This window comes from Macaca thibetana, chromosome 2 (genome assembly GCF_024542745.1).
Source record: "Macaca thibetana thibetana isolate TM-01 chromosome 2, ASM2454274v1, whole genome shotgun sequence".
NCBI lineage: Eukaryota > Metazoa > Chordata > Mammalia > Primates > Cercopithecidae > Macaca > Macaca thibetana.
In genome coordinates this window covers 45,155,015-45,167,421 of record NC_065579.1, presented here as the reverse complement: position 1 = coordinate 45,167,421, position 12,407 = coordinate 45,155,015, and the positions used below count along the sequence as shown (strand labels likewise).

The following is a 12,407-nucleotide window of genomic DNA, read 5'->3' as shown; positions in this document are numbered from 1 at the left end:
TGGCTCATGCCTGTAATCCCCACACTTTGGGAGGCTGAGGCGGGCGGATCACCTGAGGTCAGGAGTTTGAGACCAGCCTGGCCAACATGGTAAAACCCCATCTCTACTAAAAAATACAAAAATTAGCCAGGTGTGGTGGCAGGCACCTGCAATCCCAGCTACTCCGGAGGCTGAGGCAGGGAGAATTGCTTGAACCTGGGAGATGAACGTTGTAGTGAGCCGAAATCACACCACTGCACTCCAGCTTAGGCGATAGAGTGAGACTGTCTCAAAAACAAACAAACAAACAAACAAATTGACACAAATCTAGACACCAGCACTATCCTTGGCCATCTTCATCCACCAACTTCTCAACACATGGCTTCTAGTATGGGTACATTGATCTTAAGTAGAAAATATTTTCCCTACTGCATGAGTTATGCAGTTTCCCTACTGCATGAGTTATGCAGTAGGGAAAATAGGAAGGAACTTAAAGTAAAAACATTGTACAGCTTTATTATTATTCTGTAGATATAAAAATCATTTAAGATTATAAATCCTTAAAGTAAATAATCCCCATTTCCATCAGAGGGTAGCACATAATGAGTTGGCCTTCTCCATTGTTGCCACAGTTCCTAGAATTAGGTAATTTTCCCAAGGGAATATTTTGCAGGTACCCCCAAAATTTAATCCATACATACACACACAAGCCAACAAAAACACAAATATGTACTAATATTTCCTCTTTGTACATATCATAATCTGCCTTATCTTCTCGCCTCTTCATACAGACCTCCTTAAAAGGATTTGGAGTCTAGGTATTCAGAGATCACTAAAATACTGTACCTGCCATTGAGGAATTTTTTAGTGTAATTATAAAACAAATATACAAAGAAATGTGATATAAGGGAAATACACACACCACCAGAAATATATATGCAATGTTTTCAGAATTTAAAAAAAGAAGCAATCACTTTTAGTTAGGGTGATCAAGAAAAGGCTTTATGGAGAAGGTACTATTTGAAATACAGGTTTTCAATAGGTGAATATAGGCAAGGAAAGAAAGGATGTTTCAGGTATAGGAACCAGGAATGAGATACCACATCACAACCACTAGGATGGCTGTAATTTTTTAAATGGGCGAAAACAAGTGTTGGTGAGAAAGTGAAGAAACTGGAGCCCTCATACATTGCTGGTGGGAATGTAAGATGGTGCAGCCACTTTGGACCTTGAGAGCTTGTTTGGAGGTTCTAGCAGGGGAGTGCAGCTACTCGTATACCCTTGACCAAAGACCAGTCAACCTCTATTGGGGATGGTTGTCCTCTTCAGCTGAGCACACAGCTTCGGGAGGGACTCACATGGAGCAGTGAGGGAGGAAGGGGACCCTGCCTAGCCAGCCAGATCAGCCAAATCAACCCTGGCAATCAATGGGGTGACAGATGTCACAGCCAGATCACCCTCATGGGTGTAACCACTTTGGAAAACAATTTGACAGTTCTTTAAAAATGTTAAACATAGAATTAACAAAAATTCGAGCAATTCTACTCCTAAGTATATGCCTACGAGAATTCAAAGTATATGTCCACACAGAAATGCATTCATGATGTTCATACAGCATTATTTATAATAGCCAAAAACTGGAAACAACCCAAATGTCCATCACCTGATGAAAGGATAAACAAAATGTGGTATTGGCCATAGAATGGAATATTCAGCAATAAAAAGAAATGAAGGGGCCAGGTACCATGGCTCACACCTGTAACCCCAGTACTTTGGGAGGCCAAGACAGGCATATCTCTCGAACCCAGGAGTTCAAGATCAACCTGGGTGACACAGCAAAACCGCATCTCTACAAAAGATAGAAAAATTAGCTGGGCATGGTGGTGCACATTTGGGAGGCATGGTTGTGCACTTGGGAGGCTGAGGTGGGAGGATCCCTTGAACTCTGGAGGTCGAGGCTGCAGTCAGAATAAAAGGAATGAAGTATGATATAAGTGACAACACGGATGAGCCTTGAAAATATTACGCCAGTGAAGAAGCCTATCAAATGAAAGGTTACTTACAGTATGATTCCATTTCTATGAAATTTCCAGAATAGGCAAATTTATAGAAATAGAAAGTAGTTTAATGGTTGCAGAGCCTTCGGGAAGAAGGAAATGGGGAGTGACTGATAACAAGTATGGTGTTTTTCTTTGGTGTAATGAAAGTGTTCTGAAATTAAATAGTGATGACAATTGCACAACTATGAATATGCTAAAAACTACTGAACTGTATACTTTAAAAATGAATTTTGTGGTATGTCAATTATATCTCAATAAAGCTGCTTTTTTTTTTTTTATAAAAGCCATTAAATGTTCCATATCTTTTTCTAGAGAATAGTTATATAGGTGTACTCATAGGTTAAAGAAATCATCAAGCCATATACTTAAGAATAGCACACTTTGGCTGGGTGCAGTGGCTCACACCTGTAATCCCAGCACTTTGGGAGGCCAAGGTAGGCAGATCATGAGATCAGGAGATCAAGACCATCCTGGCTAACATGGTGAAACCCCAACTCTACAAAAAATAAAAATAAAACAAAAACAAAAACAAAAAAAACCAGCTGGGCATGGTGGCGGATGCCTGTAGTCCCAGCTACTCGGGAGGCTGAGACAGAAGAATGATGTGAACCTGGAAGGTGGAGCTTGCAGTGAGCCTAGATCGCACCACTGCACTCCACCCTGGGTAACAGAGCGAGACTTCGTCTCAAAAAAAATTTTTTTTTAATAAAGAAAAAGACCAGTACACGTCACACACTTTACTACATGTATCTTATACCTCAATAAACAAGTAAACAAAAATTTATGGTGACAAACATTAGAAAAGAGGTAACCTCTAGGGAAGAATAGTTACTACTATTGGGGGGAGTCTTCAGGTGATGAAAAGATTCCATATCTTGTTCCGGTTGGCAGCTACATGAATATATACACATGGAAAAATTCATTGAGCCGTATACTTAAGATTACAGCACTTTGCTGAATGTGTATTATACCTCAATAATTTGTTTTTTTGTCTTTAAAAAGAAGCCACTTCAGTAGAAATGACAGGCAGAAACTGGGTTAAGGGGTGAATACCTTTCAAAAAGTGAAGGTAACAGTTATGTACCTCTATGGTAAAAAGTTAGGAAAAACATACAATAGATGAGAGAAATTTGAGTGTATGACTAGAGGAAAATCCAATTAGGAAGGGACAGAATCAAGAAGATAATTAACAGATTCAGGTCTGAAATGAAGAAAGAGGGGAAAAGGTTACAGGTAATTTTGTCAAAAGACCAAAAACCATAGTTCTAATTATGTTCGTATGAATAAAAAGAACTTGGCCAAAGGTTCTTAGACATCTTAGATAGCTTAACATGGGGAAGATACCTCATCTTAAAAGTTAATATGCCTCTGCATTTCCCACTGGGCAATGGTCCAGCAAATTAATGAGATCAAGCAAATCAGGTGCTATGCTCTCTAGTCACTTGGTTACTAGATAAAAGGTGAATCAGGTATCTCAGATCTCAGAAAATGGAAGAGAAAAATCCTTGCAATATAAGCCTCTCCACCATTCCTAGCTCAGGTGTAAAAGTAAAGCCATCTCATCAGTCAGGATGAAAAGCCATTCAAAAGCCACTTTTAAATACATCTAATGCTGGAGTACAAACAACTTCCACTTTGTTGTTTATAATCTTTTTTCTGTAGACTGAGCCTGATCCATAGTAAGAACTCATTGATTTCAATGATTCTAGGATTTTTCATTTTGACATCTCTGAAACTGACATGTATTTCAAATTCAGTGGCATGTTATATTGTGCTCTGCACTATTTTTTCTCCTCAATGGCACATAAAATAATGGTATGAATCACAATGAGTGGCATCTTAGAACTGATTAAATACGTCACTTAATGAATGAATCAGTGACTAAAAGATCAGATTTGGAGGAGTCAGTTACCTGAATAAGAATGCTGTGTGCCCTCACTGGAAATAGATGAAGTTCCTCCAATAGCAGTAATCCCTTCCCTCTTGTTAATTATTTTTCGGAATGTTTTGCTGATATCTTTGCTTTTTAATTCTTGCATTAGCTGGAATGGAACATAAGTAAAATTGAGAATCAGATAACAAAAACCTGACAAGATGAAGGATATTTATTTATACTTCTTTATTTAATAAGAAATAACATCAAATTAAATACTAGTCAGTTGTACTTATTGCTTGTATTCACAGATAACTTTCATCATTTTACCAATAACACAAAATAGACAAATACTTGAACCCCAAACAGTGAAATAAATTTTTTATACCTAAGCTTAAATTGAACACACTGAAATTATTCTTCTTGGGTTGCCATAATCTTCTGTACTGAAAACCTAAGATATAACTAACTACATGCTAAAAATAAAAGAATGCCTTAATGAAGATATTTTCCTGGCTGAACATCTCAAATGTATTCATGTTAAAATAAGTCAGCTCTTAAAGGAAATAACATAGGCTTACAGAAACTCCCTTTCCCAATCACTTTCTCACTGGACTCACCAGAGATTGGCAAGACTGAATTCAATCAGTTCTGCATGCAGCAAAGTGATTGGGTTTTTTAAAAATGCGAATCTGATCTTGTCACTTCACATTCTATTCTTCTCACTTCATTGGCTTCCTATTGCTTTTAGGATAAAAACAAAAATTCGACATGGCCCTGTGTGACCTGATTCTGACTGACTTCCCCAGCTACATTCCTTACCCTTACCATCTCAGCTCCAGCCACACAAACATTCTTTCAGTTGCTTGAGAATACTCACCATCTCTAAAGCCACAGGGCCTCTACACATGCTGTCATGTCTACCTGTCTCCCACATTATTCATTTTCCTGCAACCCACTTTTAAAATCCTTCTTCAGAACACATCACAGTCTTCACGCTGTAGGGATACCTTCCCTGAGTCCCTGCATTATCCAGCCTCGCCTCCAAATTCAATTCCTTCTACCACAAACTCTCACAGGACCTGTACCACTCTGTCATAGCAATTCTCAGTTATCTTCTATCAATTTGTGCATTACAGTCTCCCCAACACATATAAACTCCATGAAGGCAGGAATCACGTTTCTTTTTACTCATCAAATTACTCACAGTGCCTAGCAAACTTTCTAGGAAGAGAAGAGCTACAATATCTGCTTAATCAATATAGAATGCAAAGTCAGACAATTTATATTTCATAAATATTTATTCAATTATATTAATGGAGAATAAGCATTGAACTCACCTAGTTATTCTAGGGAATGAATTACTGTTATCTAAACCTGATTTCCATTCCAACAATTTGAGAATAATTTTTTCCTTTGTTTTATGAGTTAGTTGTGGAAATTATTTCAATAATAATAGTTATTGTCATTATCATCATCATTTTAAAGCAGTCCTTTTTCTGGCCTCTGAAGCTGGATTTAACCAAAGCTAGTGATGACATTATTACAATTCTGCTTTAAGCAAGATTATCAGTAGCCCAAAAGGATGAGATTACTTACTGACACAAACTCTTCAAAACTGATTTTGCCATCTTTGTTGCTGTCAGCAACTGATATAATTTTCTCCACAATCTCTCGCACCTTGTAGCCAGGCAGAGGAAGGCTTGCTTCCTTAAACAGGTCTTGAAGTTCATAGTCACTGACATACCCACTATTGTCAATATCTGTAAAGATATATCATCAAATATATTTTGTAATCTTTGTTGAAGATGTACACTAAGAAGGCTTTTTGGGAGGACTCACAGACATGCAGACAGAGCCTTCCACATTTGTTTCACAGGTGGCAGTAACCTTTTTTCCTGTATCTAAACTGTACAGAATATGCTATATGCTTTATTTTAAAAACTCATATTTAAATCAGGCTTGGTAGTTCCAGCTGTTTGGGAGGCTAAGGTGAGGGGATCACCTGAGCCTAGGAGTTCAAGGCTGTAGTGAGCTATGATCACACCACTGCCCTTCAACTTAGGCAACAGAGTGAGACCCCATCTCTTAAACAAAAACAAAAACAAAACAAAACCCTTGTATATATTTAAATGGAGTTTATCTCTGTTGCGGGAAGTCAGGGACCCCGAACAGAGGGACCGGCTGAAGCCATGGCAGAAGAACATAAAGTGTGAAGGTTTCATAGACATTTATTAGTTCCCCAAATTAATACTTTTATAATTTCTTACGCCTGTCTTTACTGCAGTCTCTGAACATAAATTGTGAAGATTTCATGGACACTTATCACTTCCCCAGTCAACACTATTGTGATTTCCTATGCCTGTCTTTACTTTAATCTCTTAATCCCATCATCTTTGTAAGCTGAGGATGTATGTCTCCTCAGGACCCTGTGATGATTGCATTAACTGCACAAAAATTGTTTGTAGAGCACATGTGTTTGAACAATATGAAATCTGGGCACCTTAAGAACAGGATAACAGCGATTTTCAGGGAACAAGGGACACAACCTTAAAGTCTTGGCTGCCTGAGAGCCAGGCAGAACAGAGCCATATTTCTCTTCTTTCAAAAGCAAATAGGAGAAATATCTTGGAATTCTTTTTCTCAGCAAGGAACATCCCTAAGAAAGAGAATGCGTTCCTAGGGGGAAGTCTCTAAAATGGCCACTCTAGGGACGTCTGTCTTTTACAGTTGCAGATAGAGATGAAATAAGCCCCGGTCTCCCATAGCGCTCCCAGGCCTATTAGGACGAGGAAATTCCTACCTAATAAATTTTGATCAGACTAGTTGTCTGCTCTCAAACCCTGTCTCCTGATAAGATGTTATCAATGACAATGCATGCCTGAAACTTCATTAGCAATTTTAATTGCACCCCGGTCCTGTGATATCACCCTGCCTCAATTTGCCTCGTAATATTTTATTACCTTGTGAAGCATGTGATCTCTGTGACCCATACCCTATTCGTACACTCCCTCCCCTTTTGAAAATCACTAATAAAAACTTGCTGGTTTTGCGGCTTGTGGGGCATCACGGAACCTGCTGACATGTGATGTCTACCCCGGACATCCAGCTTTAAAATTTCTCTTTTGTACTCTTCCCTTTATTTCTCAGACTGGCCGACACTTAGGGAAGATAGAAAAGAACCCACAAAGAATTATCGGGGTGGGTTTCCCTGCTATATCCCCATAGATTTAGGGCCACCATATATATTTTAAGGGTACTGTTACTCTGATAGAAAACTCAGTTTTAGCACATGACTAAGCATCAAAGAAATAAGCATTGGGGGGGAGAGGCCAGACACAGTGGCTCAAGCCAATAATCCCAGCACTTTGGGAGGCCGAGGTGGGCAGATCACCTGAGGTCAGGAGTTTGAGATCAGCCTGGCCAACAGGGCAAAACCCTGTCTCTACTAAAAATACAAAAATTAGCTGGGTATGCTGGCGGGCACCTGTAATCAAAGCTACTCAGGAGGCTGAGGTAGGAGAATCACTTGAACCTGGGAGGCAGAGGTTGCAGTGAGCCAAGATTGCACCACTGTACTCTACCCTGGGCAACACAGCAAGACTCCATCTCAAAAAAAAAAAAAAAAAAAAAAAAAAAAAAAAGAGGAATAAGCATGAGGAAGTCACAGATAGCTAAAAAGGGAGCACCCACTCAGACTTTAACTTCTTGAGGGAATTTAGAAAATGAATCTGCTGACCCCCACATTCCATATAAAATATGTGTGCTGTGTAAAATACACATAAGATATTTGTGTTCCACATTTCACTTGGTGGCAATTCTGTTTAATCTGTCAATAATTCATTGCTGCTTCATTATGTATTCATGATACCATTACATATGCTGAATCATTTGATGTCATTTGAGATTAGGTGTTCCAGAAATTCACAACTATATTTGGACTTTGGGAAACAGGTTTCCAGGTGTTTTCATGTCATCATTGAGAGATGCCCTTCCCTAGGTTTTCCCTAGAGACTGGGTATCACTTCTTGACTCAGAACAAAGGCGACACAAAACACTTCTGCCCAGAGTTGACAGCAGAGCTTTGCATTGTTTTGTTGCCTGGATCTGCCTTGGATAGGCTCTCTTTGCTCATCTGGTAATAGCTGCTTTGTTTCCTATATTTCTTGTTATTCTTAATAAAAGAGATGCCATACTCACTGAATTAGGAGAGAAATTTTTCTTTGGAACGCTCATATGAAAGTTTTAGAATTAATACTGTTCAGAATGATAGAATATTTCTAAACTAGAACCACTGATAACCAAAATATTGGTATAATTGCAAAAGTCAGCTAGGAAGCTAAGTTGCTTGATATTGCAATAATATTGCTTTCTTTGAATTTAGAGAAAAATCTCATTACATCACCAGTTCAGAACTGTTTCCCATAATTCTGAAATATACACATAGATTAGGCTGGCTTATTTCTAAACCAGCATAATAGTAGGAAATATTTTAAAATAAACAAGACTGAGGAAGCTATTGCCTAATAACTATCATGTTAAACTAACAAGATTAGTTAAGAGCTAGGATTCTGAAGACAGATATGGGGACTTAAGCTCCCAGCTCCATCCCTACGCCCTCTGTGGTTTTGGTGTGACATGACAAGAACTAACAGAAACCACTTAATGAACATATATGCTTAGCCAAGTGACTTGTTAAGAACTTGACTTATCTCATGAAATTCTTTTTTTCTTTTTTTCTTTGAGACAGAATCTCGCTCTGTTGCCAGGCTGGAATGCAGTGGTGCGATTTCAGCTCACTGCAACCTCTGCCTCCGGGGTTCGAGTGATTCTCCTGCCTTAGCCTCCTGAGTAGCTGGGACTACAGGTGCAAGCCACTACACCCAGCTAACTTTTGTATTTTTAGTAGAGATGGGGTTTCACCATGTTGGCCAGGATGCTCTTAATCTCTTGACCTCGTGATCTGCCCGCCCCAGCCTCCAAAGTGCTGGGATTACAGGCGTGAGCCACTGCGCCTGGCCATCTCACGAAATTCTTACAATAACTTTGAGGTGGTTACTAATGTCATCCCCATTTTAAAAGTGAGGAAATAAAGGCTTAGATTAAATAACCATAAAGGTCACAGTTTGAAAAGAAAACAAGACTTTCTTACAACTTGGCAACAACAAAACAAAACAACTTGATTCAAAAATAGGCAGAGGGCTTGAAACGACATTTCTCCAGAGAAGATATACAATCGGCCAATAAGCACATACAGATGCTAACCATCACTAGTCATAAGGAAAATGCAAATAAAATGAGATACTACTTCACACCCAGGAGAATGCTTATTATCCAAAAAAAAAAAAAAACAGAAAACAAATGTTGGTGAGGATGTGAAAAAAATGGAATCCTGGTACACCACTGGTGGGAATGTAAAATGGTGCTTCCACTATGGAAAACAGTATGGTAGTTCCCCCCCAAAATTACATATGGAATTACCATATGATGTAGCAATTCCGCTATCATGTTTACACTCAAAATAATTGAAAGCAGGGACTTGAACAGGTATTTGTATACCCATGTTCATAGCATTATTCACAATAGCCAAAAGGTGGAAGCAACACACATGGCCATCACTGGATGAGTGGATAAGCAAAATGTGGCATATACATACAATAAAATATTATTCAACCTTAAAAAGGGAGGAAATTCTGACACACGCTACAACATGGGTGAACCCTGAGGACATTGTACTAAGTGAAGTAAGTCGGTCATAAGAAGACAAATATGTGATTTCACTTATATGAGGTACCTAGAGTAGTCATATTCATACAGAAAGTAGGATGATGGTTACCTGGGGCTGGGGGAGCAGGAAGTGGGAGTTATTGTTTAATGGATGTGGAGTTTCAGTTTGGGAAAGGGATGGTGGTGATGAATGTAGAACAATGTGAATGTACTGAATGCTAATGAACTATACACTTAAAAATGGTTAAAATGGTAAATTCTGTTATGTATATTTAACCACAATTTCAAAAAGAAACAATACTGAGAAATATTTTAACTTCCCCCTTCTCTCCAGTGGCCCCAAAATACTCCATCTAATAACATTGGATGGCCATGTCCCTCTGTCCCTGAGAAAAGTGTGCCAGGAATTAGCAGAGGTTTCTGAGTTCACAGAGTAGCAGTTTGTCTTGTAAATAAAGTCAGCAAGTACATATTCTGCTAGTGTTACTGCTTTGCTCAAACAGAACAAATTATCTTGCTGTCAAAATTGTTCTATCAAGGACCTGCTTCTGGGTTGGGATTTTGTACATAGCAGAGCAGCTCCCTCACTACCATCTATTGAAAGGCAGCCCTCCATACAAGCTTTTGTTTAAAAAAAAACATTGTTCCATCAGTGAATTGTTTATTCATTATGTCATTAAATAAATATTGCAAGATTATATTAATATGTTCATGAGTCATAAAGATTACAGTTGGTGTGCTAAACAAAGCAAATATATTACTAATTCATTTATTTTACCAAGACCTAGGTAGAACTTTTATTCAAGCTACCAAACTGCATCTATAAAATAACAGAAATAACAAACTACGAGATACATTTTTATTACTTCCTCTGTTTCAACGCTCAAAATGAGCAGAACATTTCAACAATTGCCCAGTTTTTGTCTTGAAAAGATTCTGGACACTACATATAATTCTCTATAAAATGTATGACTGTTTTCTGAAAATCATACCATATTCATACAATGCTCTAATGACAAATATGCCATTCCCAGGGAGAAATGGAATAGCCCAGAGATCTGTAGAATTTACTTTATTTCACAATAATGATTTGTAAAACATGAGCTTCCTGAGTTTTACAGTTTTTTTTTTTTTTTGGAGCGCTTTATTTTTTTAAACTTATCTTTTTTTCTTTGTATTGGTCAATAAAACTCATGCTGCATGATATTTTACTCACATTAACTTTAGTCATTATTAGGTTTGTGAGAAATCTAAGCACAAGACCAGTGGTGATCATTTTGTCCTCCCTGATCTACCACATGACTGTTTCTCATGGAGGGCTCTATTACACTAGAGAAGGAGCTTGATGAGTAAGGGGCAAACGTGGTGGTGTCACTGTCCCAATGTCTATTCACTGCGCTCACCTTTCACTGGGTTCACCTTTCACTTGCATGCATTTGCAAACTAAAGCAAAAAAAAAAAAAAAAAGGTATTTGTATTCTCCTTGTTTACCATGGGTTTCCTAAGAGCAAACTGCAGAAGAACTGAGATCCAACAGAGTATGAGGAACATTTTTTGGAAGAAAAATACAAAACTGTCAAAATGATAATGTCATAAAGACAAAACACTAAATGGCTATAAAAAGTGAAAGAAGAAAAATAAGGCATACGGCCTTTAAAAACAATACTAAGACTTTCTAAATTATGCATGTGGGAGAAGGAAAATAAGATACATGGCATTTAAAAACAATACTGAGATTTTAAAAATATTCTGCATGAAGTCAGAAAGTGTTATAGTTAGTGACAAAGATGTGAAGGCCAGAGTTCAGTTTATACACAAGGAAGTATTTTTATATTTTTTTCTCTCTGTAATAAGGATACCGTGTTAAGTGTATTCAATTACACTGTCATTCATTAACCTGGATTATCCTCTGTAAAGAAATGATCAAAGAATTCAAAGTCCAATTCACCTAGAAATTCAAGCCAGTCTTAGCTTATCTTTCAGAAAGAAAGAATCCAGTGAAACCTAGATAGAAAAAAAGGAATAAATCTGGAGGTAATTGGGTGGTGGTAGATGAAATAAAAGGTATTGTTCCATTCCTGGAGTCTGACATCAAGCAGACCAGTAATATCGTATTTACTTTTTCTCAAGCATACCTATTTTATTAAACGCTTCTTGTAGTTCTTCAAGCTCCTCCCGAGAAATGGTAGTAGTACTGTTTTCCATCTTTGGACAGAAAAGACTATCTTCAGGTCTTTATATCTAGAAAAAGCAATATTATAAAAAGAGCATGAAACCTTTGGAAACATTTATCTAAGCAATATAAGGTACAGAGGAAGTACATTCTCTAGGAGAAATTATCTATGAGATATGGCTGACAAAGAACAAATAGGAGTAGGTCCCCTGGTAACAATCTCTCAGCATAGGCCAGCCAAACTATAACTGAGACTCAGTAAGGGGAAGAAACACCTGTTTTTCTCACCTCGTGCTTTTACACAGATATTTCTCAACAGCCTAATGAATTAATATTAATTTCTATTTGCATTCTGCCCCACAACTTCAAGAAAACAAGCAATGCATTTCAAGTTTGAGAAAAGTAGAGCATTTATAAATGTACAGCATAAGGTCAGAAAGTAAAACTTTTTAAGACACGAATGATGTCCACAAAAAAGGTAAATTCAGAATCTGCTTATCTTATAATGGGATGTGTGGTTTTAACATTCAGCTTTACAATATTCAGCCACTGCCACATTCTTTCTCCTCCCCCGTGTGAAGTCTCTGAGGGTCTG

At 37.9% G+C, this 12,407-nt stretch overlaps 1 protein-coding gene across 2 annotated transcripts in view; it reads right to left on the bottom strand.

Annotated features, from left to right (window-relative positions):
* Nucleotides 1-12,407, bottom strand: part of PLS1 (plastin 1) — a 111,309-nt gene that overhangs the window by 36,938 nt on the left and 61,964 nt on the right. For both annotated transcript variants that reach the window (XM_050778143.1, XM_050778142.1), the window contains exons 2-4: nucleotides 11,775-11,880; nucleotides 5,512-5,675; nucleotides 3,952-4,081 (exon numbers count right to left, since the gene is read on the bottom strand). In XM_050778143.1, coding sequence (XP_050634100.1) covers nucleotides 3,952-4,081; nucleotides 5,512-5,675; nucleotides 11,775-11,844 — 364 coding nt within the window. In that variant the 5' untranslated portion in view covers nucleotides 11,845-11,880. The remainder of the gene's footprint in view (nucleotides 1-3,951; nucleotides 4,082-5,511; nucleotides 5,676-11,774; nucleotides 11,881-12,407) is intronic.